Genomic DNA, 16028 nt, shown 5'->3' with positions numbered 1-16028 from the left:
ATACACGAAAAAGCTGAGGCACTGAATGATGCAGTCACTCGCCTAAGGAGAATGAGTCAACGTGGAGTCATAGTTGACCCGGCCTAACGCCTCCTGACGACCAGTCCAGGGCTTAGTCAGCGGGGCCCCGAGTGGCTTCCCTGGCTGGCACCTGGACTTGGGCTATTTCTGTTCACATTGTACAGCAGAATAGTGGAACAGAGGGGACAGAACTTACAAATAATTTTTACTTCCACTCAAGCTTTAGCCCTGAGATCTCAATCTCAGGTCTTGGGACAGGAAAAGCTGTCGGGTGCATCCCCCCTCCCCCAACTTGTGGCAAGTGGGTACCGTGGGCGGTTCTCCCACCCGCCTTCGAAGTGATGGCGAGTGACCACCCGCGTTAGCGGAGCCTGGGAACCGGGGAGGGTTGATTGCTTAAACGACTCTCCATCGCCGCCGCCTCTTTTTGAAACTAAAAGAAAATGGTGGGAAGTCAAAAGAAAATTAAATAAACACACCGGCAACTTGTCCTACGACCTCAACTAAACAAATGAAGCTTTATAGCGCGTGCTGAGCCTGCGGTTCCTAACCTCGGGAAGATGGGAGGACAGGGCAACAAAGGGCACAGTAGGCATGCCTGGCAGTAAGTGCGACAGCAGCTACCCAGGCGGTAGAACAGAGGACTGAAAACCACCCATCAGCACGCGGGTGTCCGCCGGGCAGAGAACCGCGAACCTTACCCACAGACCACGTGACCAGCCTTTTTTTAAAAAAAAAAATTTTCTTTGCCCTTAAAAAAAAAAAAAAGAGCGAGAGACTCCACTTCCCAGAAGCCTCTCGTTACCCACGCAGCAGCAGTTTTGCGCAGGCGCCGCTAAGGCCAAACGGACGCGTCCGTCACGTGGACATTAATTAGCCAACCGGGTTTGAATCCTATTTTTTCCTCTCACCCCCCCCTTCAGGAGCGGTTGTGTGATCAGATCGATCTAAGATGGCGACTGTGGAACCGGTGAGTATTGCCTTTGGCCCCCACCCCCACCAGTCCCCGCGCTCCGTCTCCCTTCGGACTGCGGGACCCCGCGGGACGGCGTTCCCTGCGCGTACGTTACCCCTGGCCGCCCCCTCCCCCTTTTCTTGGGCCTGACTTCCCCATGGGCAACTTGGGGCGCCCGGGAGGCTGGCCCGGGTGGCGTGTAGCGCACACGTTCTGGTGGGGGCCCGAGAGCTGGGAAAGAGGAGGGGGTGAAGGGCGGCGGGGCGCCTCCTCCCGAGCCGCGAGGTAGCCCACTTGGGTGGAGGTCGGTCCGGGCCCTGGGATAGGTGCGTGGGGTTTGTCTTAGGGATAGGAAGGCGCGGGGCTGCGTCCGAGCGGGCGCCGGGAGCCCCAGGGAGGGTGGGCGGCGTGCCGGCCTGAAATGAGAGGGAGGAGGGATCCCCGGGGTTCTCTTTGCCTCCTCCCTCCTTCCAGCACCGGGGTTCGGGCGCGGAGCGCGCGCAGGTCTTCATTAGTCCGGTGACCAGAGCCGGTGGACTGGCGTTGCCGGAGCGTGGGTTGGGCGGGACTGGTGCCGCGGCACGCGCGGAGAGCATCGACCTCGCCGAGGGGAGCCGACGGGGACTAGCGCATGTTACTCCAGCGCGCCGGAGAGTTGCCGGGTTTGGCGGCAGGGGAGGCGAGAAAGGTTTGGGGTGGGGAGGAGAACCCTGTGTCTCGCGGTACAGAGCTTTTAGTAGGATGAAGGGTGGCGGCGGCGAGGGGGATCACTTTGTTCTCGCTCCTCCATGCTTGAGACTGGGCTGTCATGGAGGAGGGAAGGGGGAGGAGCGAGGCCTACTGATCGCTGCTGCGGGTCTGGGTGCCGGCCGGACCTGCTGCATTTCACACGCCTGTCTTCCATTCATTCATCCGTTCCGCGCAGTGCGCACGCCACAGAGAATGCGAGTGGGTCTGGGTCCTGTTCTTTCTTGTTTTTATTGTCCAGAACATTTCTAAGACGCACTTTATTGGAAATAGGAACTTAACTTTTAAAATAATTTCCATTATTTTCTCTTTATCCATTCTGCAGGCGTTCCTCAAATTAGGCACCATTTTAAACTTAGTTCAAGGAAGCTGATCCCAGAACAGAAAGTTTGTAGTTACCGCCCAAAGGAGAGGGGATCTTTGTCATAGTTTGGGTTTGCCAGCACTGGCTCACTGAAACTTCAAGGCTTGCTTGTGTTGCCGTTTTAGGAATGTCATATCTAAGTGACATTGTTTTAGAGGCATAATGGAGTCTATTAACAACCAGAAAACCTTTGACACTCTAGAACCAGTTCTAGACCTAGTCTGCCAAATGTTTTTGTATATCTTTAATGGTGGTTTTTTATTTTTATAATGGTCTACCAATTTGCTTTGTCTTTTTAAAGACTTTTATAACTAATTAAAAAACTAGTCCTGTAGTTTTTTAAATGGAAAGGCCTGCAGAATAAAATAAAGGGCTTTTTAAAAATTACATTGATGTAAACTATTCTTGTTGCCAGAATTTAAGGGAACTTTTCTGTTTATTGCTTGTTCTTTTATTAGTATCAGTTTTCATTTTTCTTTTTGGAAATTAGATTGACTGCAAACATGGCTTTTAAGTTGCTGATACAATTAACTGATTTGGGTATATTAATGTACATAGGTAAAGACTTAGGATAAGTATGTAAAGTTTTAACGTAACACCTTTTTAATGGGTTCTGATGTTCACTTTTGACTGGATCTGCTGTCCTATCCACTGAACCACTGTTATTAGAAAGCATTACAGCTGGCGATAGGGGCAAGGCTAAATCCTCTAAACAGTAATGTATCAGGTGAAGTTTCAGTAACATTTGGATCCTTTAGGTTTTGCAAAGTGATGCAGTTTTGTTAATAGCATAGAACTACAAAGTGTTTAAGGACTATTTTGAGTCAGTAAATATTTATAGACCCTGATATGTTTAGAACGTTGTACCAACAAAGTTACACAAGATGTGATTTATACCTTGTTTAATGTAAACGTTTAATGAGCTTAATTCCAGTCAGTGATACAGTATAGTATTTGTTCCAGTGCTGTACCAGGATGATTTGGATACTGCATTTGAATTTGGGGAGTAGGGAACCTAAAAACCTAAAGTGTGTGAAAGTGGAAAGCCAGATTGAAACTATAGCAGTTTGAGGATGTATATAAAATAGTATTGGAATGTTTATTTTTAGTGAAAATGCAGATTTTTTAGTACTTTTAATGCACCCTTGTCTCGAGGTTATTTAGTATTCTTTTTGACGACTTTAAATAGTGAGATTTTTTAAAAAGCAGATGATTAGTATTGGTTGGAATTGTGATACCCCTGCTGAAGCCTACAAAAAGCATGTTTGTTCACTGCTATTAGGGCTAGCTTGTGCGTTTCCTTACTGCTTTTCTGCTGGGCATAACAAGCACTTAAAGAGCAGGTTTTTTCCTGCTCATCCCACCTTTTGTAGGCACTTGGGGAATTTTTATCTATGTGAGTTACATAAAATGTCAATCATTTCAATTTGATATTAAGTGTGATTTGTCTCAAGTGTATGTGTTTGAGTTCAGTTATATTAAATTTGTTGAGAAACTTGATAGGGCGAAGTAAAGGAAGCATTTTTCCTCTTCACAGGTAATATGGCAAACTTTTGAACATTGGGGTAAACAGTACTCTCCTGTTATGCTGTTGGCATTTGAATTGCAGCTGGATCAAAATTAGACTTAATAATATTAGTTGGTGAAGATGGCAGGGCAGTTTCCCCAGCCATCTTGTCCCTAGTGGGTCATGTTTCTTTGCAGCTTTATCTTCATTCTGTATTCGTTTTTATTGGGCTGTGGGGGGGGTTGTTTGTTTGTTTTTTACTTGTACTTCTTTTCAAGGTAAGGTATTAATTTTTTAGTTAAACTGAAGCTATATAATTTTACTTGTTTTTTACACTATGTCTTGAATTTATAAACTGTATTTTCATTTCAGAAGTACAATCAGCTTGGTCAGCTGATCTGTTTCCTTTTTTGTCCTTTAGAAAATGCTTTGTATTGTAAAGAGTTTATTAAAAGTAAACAGCTTAAATACATATTGACAAATATGTTGTTACATAATTCAGTGTTTTTTGTTAACCAAAGACCATTGATTTACAAGCATACCTTGCAAATTAATGTGTGTTCTTGTGTTACTGAAAGAACCCAGTGTATCAAAATTCATTCATAAAACAGCTAAATGGTTTTAATGTTTATATTCCAAGTTTCACTTCATTTTTACTTTGAATTACTAGTATGCATAATTTTTGACAAATTCAGTTTAAAAAGACTAACTTCAGTCTTTCAGTCTTCAGTTTAACACTGAAGTTACAGAGAATAACATGTAAAATCAATTATGTAAACTTAATCCAATTTGGACAGAAAATTTTAGGCAAATTTTAAAAAATGAAATACTCTATTTAATTTTTATATGGTTAAGAATATAGAAGTACCAGTATTTCTGGACATAACAAGGAACCTGTGAAATAGTTCTTCTAGCAATGGTAATTTCTACTTTCCCTTCCTTGCTACTACTGGAAATTTTCTGGCTCTTCTGGTACCTGTGACTTGCGTAGTTTACCTTTGTTGTAGAGATAATTTTGAAAGGAGTAAGCAAACATGGTTTATAGTCTAATTTTAATATCTGTGTGACCTTGAAGACTGAAAATTCTAAGTCTAGCTGAAAATTGGAAATAAGAAATCTCAGTGATTTTGATGTTTTAATGCAGTATTCTGAGATGACAGTCTCTCAATTGTGAAGAACTAGATAAAGTTCATACTCTATGAATGTGTTCCGCGCAGGTGTGTCCATACATACATAGTATATGCATTTTTTCCTTTCTTTGGTAGGAAATTCACATAGCTGCCTTTTGATTGTCAATCTTTGGCCGTTAGCAAAAAATGCAAAGCTTATTATCCACAAACCTCAGACACTCTTCCCACTTCTAGCTAGCTCTACCATAAAAATCACTAGTGTTTCTTCAAAAGTTTCTATTTATATCTGGAAAAAAAGAATCATTTTTTGTCTCTTATGTACTGAAGAGTCATCTCTAGAACCTGAGAATGTGGTCAGAAAAATAAGATTTTTTTTGCCCAATTGAAACTTTTGATATTTTATTTCACAGAAACAATGGGAAGCTATACGTTGGCCATTCACTCTGTGTTCATTAAATTTATGTGGAATTATGACAAATCTAACCAGCATTGGGTTTCCAGCAACTGACTTAATGAAAATAACCTTTTAAACATAATCTGTTGTATCTATTTTTTTAAAGATTTTATTTATTTACTTTTAGAGGGGAAGGGAGAGAAACATCAGTGTGTGGTTGCTTCTCATGTGCCCTTCCACTGGGGACTTGGCCAGCAACCCAGGCGTGTGCCCTGACTGGAAATCGAGCTGGTGACCCTTTGGTCTGCAGGCTGGTGCTCCATCCACTGAGCCACACCAGCCAGGGCTCTGTTTTTAATGTAGGCAGGTCTTTATTTCTTAATAATAGCTAAAATAAAGCACTTGCTGTATGTTAGGCACCACACTAAATGCTTTACATACATTAATTAATTTAATTCTTATAAGCAGTCCTATGAGGTAGGTATTATTATTCTTATAGATGAGGAAACCAAGGCACAGAGAGATTAAGTAACTGTGTGACTAACTGGTCCAAGATCACACAGCTGGTAAGTGGTGAGGTGGAGTTCAAGCTAAAGCAGCTAAGTTCCAGAAGTTGAGTTCTTGACCATGATACTCTTTCCAATAGGCATGTAATGTGCTTTCCTTGTGCAACTTGGGGAGATTAATTTGATAAACTTAACTAGATATTTTGCTGCAGCTATAAGAGAAAAATTTCTGGACATTTGTTTTCAGGCTACTACAATGTTTGATAACTAAAGTACAGAATCAAAAGAAAATTAAATAGCACCTTGGTGTCTGAGGGGTAAACAAGTAGTTAGTTATACTAGTTGTATTTTACTAACTGATCCAGAACTGGTAGATTTCAAGAAAGTGAACGGTCATTTCCCATCTCCAGTTTCTCATTTGATTTCTGGACCATGTCAATTCAAGTGATTGATGATTTGCCAGTTAAAATATTTTACTAGTGAAAACAGTAGTACATTTTTTAAAATTTGAGATTATGAAAAACTGAATTTTTTTCGGAAGGTGGTAAGTAATGAGACCACAATATTTCTCTGAAACTCATGGCTTTACAGTACTCTTAAAAGCAAAATGTACTTTTGGATGTTTTTAGTTGTCTTTTAAACTTGGTACTATGAAATGCCATATGGAAATTAGTTCTAATCTTTAAGTATTTATTAAGGCAAGAAAATTTGGTATTTTAATTGGAAAGATAAAACATCTTTCTTGCAGTTTCCTTCCTAATCCTCTTAATATTTTAGGATGAATTCTTTTTATAGGTGAAAAATACATATTTCAGATGATTTTTAAAAAATTTCTATCAAGGCCACATAGTTCCTAAGTAAGAGCTAGAATTTAGAACCAGGTCCTGGCCTCAAGTTTTATTACTATTCTATTCAAAAAAGAAACAAATGCAGCCCAAACTTAAAAAGTTCAATTCTTTATCTTTAGTAAAACTTCTCCTACCATAAGGATATAAATCAGTGCATACATCATCATTATACAGAAAGAAATTAAAAATAAAGTAAAGATGATTTATGGGCATTGGCATAGTGGGGAGAGGAGTGATACTTTTTTTCATTTAAAATTGTAAACTTAATTTTTTTAAATAACTGCTTAGGACTATAAAATCTCTTGGATTTTTGGGTTTTACTTAATGGTTTTTAGCTCTTTTGTCGAATTAGTAATAAATGCTCATGGTCTAAAATTTTAATGGATCTCTAGCAATCTGGTAAAGCCTATGGCCCCATTCTTAGAATAATGTTTTAAAATGCATCAAATAAAATACTTAAGATTACAAAGGAATTTAGGTATATTTAAGCATACAGTAAGGATTAAGTGAGTTAACATGAAACATTAAGGATACTGCTGGACAGGCTAAGTTTTATCTTACTGTTGTGTAAAATCTATCTTCTTCCTATCTCTAGCCACCTAGTCCTCTTCCCAGAGGATCCTCTGTTAATCATTTTTTTGAGGATTCTTCTAGAAAAGGGCTAGTCAAGTTAACTTTCTGTGATGCTGGGAATGCTGTATGTATGGGTCATCCAACATGGCTATTGAGCACTTGAAATGTGACTAGTCCAACCAAGGAAATATATCTTAAACTTTAATTAATTTAAATATAATTTTAATTACTTGAAATTTAATTCCATATGTAGCTAGTGGCTACAAAATTGGACAGCATAGCTCTAGAATCTAGGAAAATCCTGATGTATACAAACATGAATAGTATATTTGGCTTAATTTTGTACAACTGAATAAGACCAATTTGGTTTGATAAGTTGTTTAATTTTATCATAGGGAAACATCTGTCTATATTTTACACTTTCAAAGATAATTATTTGGTCTTGTATGGAATTAAAATTGTCCTATGGGTTTTTTTTTGTTTGTTTGTTTTGCTATTTAAGAAATATGTGAATCAGCAGTACTTTACATTGCTCAAAACTCAATTCTCAAATGAGAATTGGCAGTACATTTCTGAAAAGGAAAAGGGGCAATGCGTAACTTGCTCTACGATGAGAAAAAACATTACTGAACAAAGGTAACTTAAAAATGTAATATTAGTGCATATGGGGACTGACAGACCACTGCAATAGACTGAGCAGTTCAGAAATAGACCCAAGTATGTATTTGGGCTTTGGTATAATTATGTTAGAAAAATTTGAAATTTGTGTAAAAAAGTATATCTCAATCTCTTCAACTGATCCCATCAGGTTAGATCACCTCTAGAGGTAACTAGCATTGTCATTTTTTGTGTTTTTGTAGAGATTTGTATATTTACAAGCAAATATGTATATTCTTTAAAGAAATGGTAGTCAACTATATACCCCATTCTGGCACATTATATTTTTCACCTAATAATGTGTTGTTTAGGGTATGGCACATCAACACACAAAGCTTTCACTTTTTTTCTGATGCGTATATATTACACGGTTTGTTCTTGAACATAATTATTTTTATATTGATTGACATTTAGGTTATTTCAGTGCTCTTTCCAATAACCTTTTTATCTCTACCATTCCATACTTGAGGTAGTAAATCTATAAGTTAAATATTTTTGCAACAAAATTGAAAATTTAAAAACTCTACTGTCAAATAAAACACTTTTGTGACTATAGCTGGATATCAGACTACCATTTTTTTAGATATCCTCCCCTTTCAAATTGTGAAATTTTATATATAGAAAAATATAAAATATATATATGCATAAGTTTCAGAAAAATAGACTGAAGACCCATGTATCCATGGTCACATTCATATTTCTTTGCTCCTCCATCCTGACTTTTGTGTTAATTCAGTCCCTTGAATTTTTAAATAGTATAGTTATCTTAAAAGTTTAATCTCCAGTGTGTCTTTTAGCTATGTGTTTTAGTTTTGAAAAACTAAAAACTTGGATATGCAAGGAAAGGTTAATATTGCTACTGTTAGATGAAGTTCCCAAAAGAAGACAAGCTGAACACCTTTTCTAGCTTATAGTTTGGCCTTAGCTTCCTGGAATTTCTACTAGAGCCCCTCTTGGGGAAACCAGTGGGCAAGATCATGAACGTGTTCTGAGAAGCACAGGATTCTACATTTATCTGATGGGGCTCTGGTGTGGGCCAGGTAAAGAACCTTTAGTTATGATAGTTTGTGGTAATGGGCTGCACTGTATCTTGTTTTGAGAGTAAGGTTAAAGCTGAACTCTGCTGTGTTAAATTCTTAGCTGTTCCGGGGAGGAAGACACCAAGAGAGAAAGGGAGCTTCCTTAACACTGGTTAAGTATAGATAAAAGTTTGAGCCAGACAACCAGTGTCTTTCTTTTTTTTAAGGGTAGAATAATAGGCATCTTTGTCATGATGGCCTTATCAAAGGAAGGTAGCTTAAATCACATTGCTCCAATCTGTACCTCTGCTCTCTGTATCTGGCTCACACCTGTCTTTTTTGGATCTCTCCTCTTACTGTGCTCCTGATTGCTCTCTCATCTGACTTCTGTGTTGTACCTTTACACTTTCTGTGTCCCTTTTCTTCCTTTTACTTGGTTTCTTACTCACTTTTGTGGATCACACCTCCAGTAGTTTTTAGAGAATAACATGAGGGTTAAAGATTTTTGAGACCTTGCATCTTAAGCAGTGTATATCTGTAGTTTGGCCGTGTGTAGAATTCTCTTCAGAATTTGAAGTTGTTATTCTATGGCCATTTTCTGTTGTGGCTGTTGATAAGTCAAATTATTCTATAGCTTTTTTAATTTTTGTTGCTTAATGTGACCAGTTCCCCTCCACTCCCCAGAAATTTGTAGGCTCTTTCCTTGTCCCCATTTCACAGTGACATGCTTTAGTATTTTTGTCCATTGTGCTAAGTACTCATTGGACTTTTTCAATATGGAACAACAACTCATATTCATCACTTCTGACGTTACATATTATTTTCCTCTTCTTTTTCTTTTGGGAACAGTTATTCAGGTACTCAGTCTCCTAGACTGGTTCTCTGACTTAAAAAAAAAAAAAAAGACTAACTTGCTCATTTTCCATCACTTTTGCTTTATTTTCCGGGAAATTTCATTTATTTTTCAACCCTTTCTTCCTGGTAATGCTAATTTTCATGTGTTCCCTCCCTCCCTGTGTTCCTCTCCCTCTCTCCCTCCTACCCTCCCTTTGTGTGTCTCTCATCTCCTGAATGATCACTTTTATAGCTTCCTGTAATTGTTGTATGCATACAAAATCTTAACTCTGTTAAGGATATATATAGGTACATATTATAAAAGGCATTTTCTTTCTGCTGCCTGTTTCACCAATTTGCTTATTTTCTTTTTCTCTCTGAACCCATATGGCAGCAAACATAGTGACTTGGAGTAGGGGTAGGGGTTCAGGGATCCTGTTATTTCACAAACAGCTCTCTTTAATTACCCCCTCCCTTCCTTCACTACCCCCTTCTAAATCTGTTATGTGCTTCTAACACTTTAAGGATGTAACTGTGCCCATTCTTCAGTTACCACTTGTCTTCCAGCTACATTCTAGCTCTTTTTTCACCCTGCTTTGCCCTGCTTTTTAAATCTTTAAGCAAAAAAGTAAAGTAAATACCCCGATAAGTATTATTTCTTTTCTTCTTTTAAAGAACGATTTTGTTTGTTTATTTTTAGAGCAAGGGGAAGGGAGGGAGAAAGAGAGGGAGAGAAACATCAGCTTGTTGTTACCTCTTCCACGCCCCCTGCTGGGGACCTGGTCCCCAACCCAGACATGTGCCCTGATTGGGAATTGAACCAGCAACCTTTTGGTTCACAGACCGGCACTCAATCCAGTGAGCCACACCAGCCAGGGCTTATCACAGACCGGCACTCAATCCAGTGAGCCACACCAGCCAGGGCTTATCATGACATTTTAGAAGTAACCTAATGTTGCATTCTGGTTATAGAATATAGTTAACATTTTTCTGTAACTAGGCAAAAAGTGCTAGGAATGGCAAATTTTTTTTTTCTTTTTTTAATATTTTATTGATCACACTTTTATAGTTGTCCCAGTTTTTCCCCGTTTTCCCCCCTCCACCAGCACTCTCCACTCCAATCGGCAATCCCCACATCATCATTCATGACCATGGGTCATGTGTACGGTTCTTTGGCTACTCCTTTTTCTATACTGTACTTTACATCCCCATGGCTCTTCTGTAACTACTTTATTTGTACTTCTTAATCCCCTCGTCTCTTCACCCATTTCCCCCACACCACCCTCCCACTTGGCAGCCATCGAAAACCACTCTCTGTATCCATGATTCTGTCTCCATTCTTTCTGTAATCTGAGTTTGTTTTATAGACTCAATTGTTGATTGATTCAACAATTCAATTATATATATTTATTGCCATTTTATTGTTTATAGTATGGATCTTTTGCTTAAATAAGTCCCTTTAACATTTCATATAATAATGGTTTGGTGATGGTAAACTTTTGTTTTTTCTTATCTGGCAAGCTCTTTTTTCTGCCCTTCAGTTCTAAACGATAGCTTTGCTGGGTAGAGCAGACTTGGCTGTAGGACCCTGCTTCTCATGACTTTGAATATTTCTTGATAATCCATGTAGCCTGCAAAGTTTCTTTTGAAAAATCAGCTGTCAGTCTTATGGGAATTCCACTGTAGGTAACTAACTGGCTTTCTCTTGCTGCTTTTAAGGTTCTCTCTTTATCTTTAACCTTTGGCATTTTAGTTATGGTGTGTCACGGAGTGGGCCTCTTTGCATCCATCTTGTTTGGGACTTTTTCTGTGCTTCCTGGACTTGTATGTCTATTTCCTTCACTAAATTAGATTCGTTTTCTTTCATTATTTTTTCAAATAGATTTCCAATTTCTTGTGCTTTTTGTTCTCCTTCTGGCACCTCTATGATGTGAAAGTTGGAACTCTTGAAGTTGTTCCAGAGGCTGCTTACACCGTCCTCCTGTTTTGGACACTTTTTTCTTTTTCTGATTGGTGATTTTTTGCTTTCTTACCTTCCAAATCATTGATTTGATTATTGGCCTCATCTACTCCGCTGTTGCTTCCCTGTAAATTGTTCTTTATTTTAATTAGTGTATCCTTCATTTCTGACTGGATCTTTTTTATGTTGTTGAGGTTTTCACTAAGTTCTTGAGCATCTTTGTAAAGTGTTTTGAACTCTTCATCTGATAGATTGCTTATTTCCATTTCGAATAGCCCTTTTTCTGAAGTTTTGGTCTGTTCTTTCATTTGGGCCATGTTTCTTTGTCTCCTCATTTTGGCAGCCTCCCTGTGTTTGTTTCTGTGTATTAGGAAGAGCTGCTGTGACTCCCTGTCTTGGTAGTATGGCCTAATGTAGTAGGTGTTCTGTAGGGTCCAGTGGCACAGCCTCCCCTATTACCCAAGCTGGGTACTCAAGGTGTGCCCTTTGTGTGGGCTGAGTACATCCTCCTCTTGTAATTGAGCCTTGATTGCTGTTGGCAGATCAATGGGAGGTATTTACCTAGGCCAGTCAGCTGCAAGGACTGGCTGTGACTACTGACCACCAACCTCTGCCCTTCATGGAGGATTAGCTGTGCGGGGCAGGGTGGGTGGTGGTACCCTGATGTGGTCTGTAGCTGTCCACTGGATATGTACGTTCTGGGATTTCCTGGGTGGTGCAAGCCAAGGTCAGCCCCTACTTGTGTTTTGTGCAGGATCACTCTGCCAAAGCAATCTGAGATGGCCACTGCTTGTGCTGGGCCTGGAGATTTTCAGGGGAAGCCAAGCTGTGAATCTAAGCTGGCTGCTACTAGTGCCAGGTGTGGTGCACTTAGCAAGAGGTACCAGGGCTGGAGGTTCACTAGGGCTGGCTTTTGCTTGTTTGGGAGGATTTAGGAAGTTGTGAAGCAAGAACCAAGACCAGCTATTCATATGGAAAAGCATCCAGGTGGGCCTGTTAGTTGGGTGGGGCTGGGTTTCTGGGGATCTCCAGGGCGGAGCAAACAGTGTTAGGTTCATGGAGTCTCAGATATGGCAGCAGTGTGCTGGCTTTGTGGCCCTGTGGTGAGCGGGTTCATAAAAGAGATAATGGCCTCTGCCTGCTTCTCTGTCTGGTATAAAGCTGTCCCCCAGCTCTCGCCCTGATACCACACAGTTCACTTTCTTCATGTGCTTTTTCATCACTGATGCCTTTCAAGCTGCTATCCCAGTGCTGGAGCTCAGAGGGAAAGAGTCTGAGTCCGTGTGCGGGTTCTTTAAGGGGACTTGCTTGGGACTGCAGCAGTTACTTCTACCAACTTAGTCCCTGCTGATTTTTGCAGCCAGAAGTTGTGGCAACTGGAACTGGAACCATGGGCTGGGGGACATGGATGTGGATTCAGCCCCTTTGGTGTCTCTGCTCTTCCTACCAGTCTGAATGGATATGGTTTCTTTAATTCCATAGTTGTCAGACCTCCATTCAACTTGATTTCTGACAGTTCTGAGTGATGGTTATTCTGTATTTTAGTTGTAATTCTCATGTGGTTGTGTGAGGAGGCAAGCCGTGTTCAACTATCTCTCCACCTTGAGCAGAAGTCACCCAAGAATAGCAAATTTAGCAAGCAGTTTGCATCGTTCATGTACCTAAGTGCTAGTGCCCTCATGTGCCCAGGAATTACACTCATATTTAACATGTAATTTGCAGGATTCATAAACAAAAGCTATACAACTTTACTGAGAAATACATTGGAAGATTTTAATACATGAAGAATATAATTTGGTTTTGAAAAAGATTTATTTTGGAAAGATGTTATTTTTTCCTGAATTACCTACATTTAGTACAAACTGCATCAGAATGCCAAAATCTTTGCAGGTGGATAGGGACCTACACTTTATGCTGGATTCCACAAACCTACCTTAAAGGCTACTTTTGTGTAAAGGGTTATAAAACAAAAGAATAAGTGCTAGAACACCAGCCTAAAATATTTACTCTTTGTAGAAAAAGTTTGCAAGCCCCTGCTTTATAAAATCATTGTGAAGTTTATTTGAAAGAGTAAATAAATGAGAATTGGCAGTGAATTTCTGGAAAGGAAGAGCAAAGGGGCAATGGGGAACTTGCTCTTCAATGAGAGAAAACATTACTGAGGCTAGGTAACTTTTAGAAATGTAATGCTGGTGCGTGGGCACTGACAGATCACTGGAACAGACTGAGCAGTCCAGAAATAGGCTCAAATATATAATTGGGCTTCAGAATAATTTTCTTACAATAAATTTGAAACATTTAGATTGGGATGAAGAAAATAAAAATTATCAGCCATTTCAACAACTAGGTGTCCTATGGTAGGTCTTTGCTTTACCCATTTGTGGATTATTTTTTTCTCACTGTATTTGTCTTTGTGCCTTTTTCTTTTCCTTTTAAATAGACTTTATTTTTTAGATCAGGTTTAGTTTCACTGCCAAATTGAGAGGAAGGTACAGAGGGTACTTTCCTGTATACCTTCTGTCCTCCCGTTCCCCGTACACACAGCCTCCCTGTTACCAATATCAACACCAGAGTGGTACATTTGTTAACACTGGATGTACCTACATCGACACATCATCATAATCCTAAGTCAATAGTTGACATTAGGATTTACTTTTGTACATTCTGTGAATTTGGACAAGTGTATAATGGCATGTATTTATCACGCAGAGTAGAGTACATGCAGAGTAGTTTCACTGCCTACAATTCCTCTGTCCTCTGCCAATACATCCCTCCTGACCTGTGGCAACCACTAGTCTTTTTACTGTCTTCATAGTTTTGTCTTTTTCAGAATGTCATATAGTTGGAATCATATAGTATATGGCCTTCTCAGATTGTCTTCTTTCATTTAGGAACATTCATTTAAGGGTTCTCTATGTCTTTTTCATTTAAAATATATATATTTTATTTATTTAATTTTAGAAACAGGAGAAGGGAGGGAGAAAGGGAGACAAGAACATTGATTGGTTGCCCTTTGCACATCCCCAACTGGGGACTTGGCCTATGCCTGACCAGGAATCGAACTGGCCACCTTTTGGTTTAAGGGAGGATGCGCAATCCACTGAGCCACACCAGTCAGGGTCTCTGTGTCTTTTCACAGCATGATAGCCATTTTTAGCATATAATAATATTTCATTGGATGGATTACAGTATATTTAGGACATCTTAAATTAAAAATAAAGTGTGTCCTCTCCCCCCAAAAGTAAAGGTGCTCATTTTATACATTTTCTGTGATCATCTTTTTTCCCACATTTACATTAGTATTTTAAAATATTTTCCCAAATATCATATTTAATGCCTGTATCATGAACACCATAATTTATATTACCTTTTGGTTGTATCTTTTGGTGTACGTGTGTGTGTGTATTCTTCTATTTACTAATATAAAATAATAAAAGTGTCCTGATGGTTTCTTTGAAGAAAGCAAAAACTTAGTGTATTTACTGGATTAAAGAAATAACTATGGAAAAGTTTATATCGATCTTTTTATATTTGGAAGCTTGATAGTTCACTAACTTAAGCTAAGTAGAAGAATATAACCTACTCTGTTAACCTGGAGACACTGGAAACAGTGACCTGGTTTTCTAACTTTTTATTTTTTATTTATTTATTTTTAAAGATTTTTTATTTTTAGAGAGGGGAAGGAAGAGAAAAAGAGAGGGAGAGAAACATCGATGAGCAAGAAAGACATTGATCGGTTGCCTCTTGCATGCCCCAACTGGGGATGTGTCTGCAATCCAGGCATGTGCCCTGACTGGGAATCGAACCTGTGACCTTTCAGTTCAGAGACCGACACTCAATCCACTGGGCTACACCAGTCAGGGCTAACTTTTTATTTTTATATAGAGCTTTGTTTTTGTATTTTTTTTGGTTCATTTTTCTAACTTTTTAAAGAAATATAGGTTAATTTCTTTTGAAAGGTGATTTAAATATTTGGAGTATAAAAAGATGTCTTTTTTTCCCTAAAACTATAGTTTACATAAAAATTTTAACCTTTAACTTTTAACGTCATAGAACATCAACAGAATTTTAGAAATAATTCAACTGCTTATTTGTTTAACTATGACATGTAAAATTGATTTTTTAAACTAACATTTGATATTAAGTTTTGCTTATGCTTTTCAAAATTTTTAAAGAAATAAACTTGGAAGCAATAATTGAATTCATTTAAATATTTGCCTTTCAAATTATAATTGTAAAGCTTTAAAGAATAATTGAAATAGAAATTACCATGTTACTGGAACCAATATAATTTTGTGCAGTGTAAATGCTTGACCTAATGTTATTAATATATATTTTTATTTTCACCCAAGGATGTGTTTATTGATTTTAGAAAGAGAAACATTGTTTTTTTGTTTTTTTGGTTTTTTGCCTCCTGTATGTGCCCCAATGGGGATTGAACCCACAACTTTCTGGTGTACCAGATAACGCTCCAGTTAACTGAACCCCACCTGGCCAGGGCATTATTGATGTA

The 16028-nt window shown here is 38.9% G+C and overlaps 1 protein-coding gene across 1 annotated transcript in view; it reads left to right on the top strand.

Moving 5' to 3' along the window:
- The first annotated feature begins 935 nt into the window (after window positions 1-935).
- The window catches only part of EIF4E (eukaryotic translation initiation factor 4E), a 44045-nt gene continuing 28952 nt past the window's right edge, over window positions 936-16028 (top strand). The window contains exon 1 of the mRNA XM_053922526.1: window positions 936-991. Coding sequence (XP_053778501.1) covers window positions 974-991 — 18 coding nt within the window. The 5' untranslated portion in view covers window positions 936-973. The remainder of the gene's footprint in view (window positions 992-16028) is intronic.

The sequence above is a fragment of the Desmodus rotundus genome, chromosome 4 (assembly GCF_022682495.2).
Source record: "Desmodus rotundus isolate HL8 chromosome 4, HLdesRot8A.1, whole genome shotgun sequence".
In the NCBI taxonomy this organism is placed as follows: domain Eukaryota; kingdom Metazoa; phylum Chordata; class Mammalia; order Chiroptera; family Phyllostomidae; genus Desmodus; species Desmodus rotundus.
The sequence above is the reverse complement of the archived record's forward strand: the minus strand, read 5'-3'. Positions and strand labels throughout refer to the sequence as shown.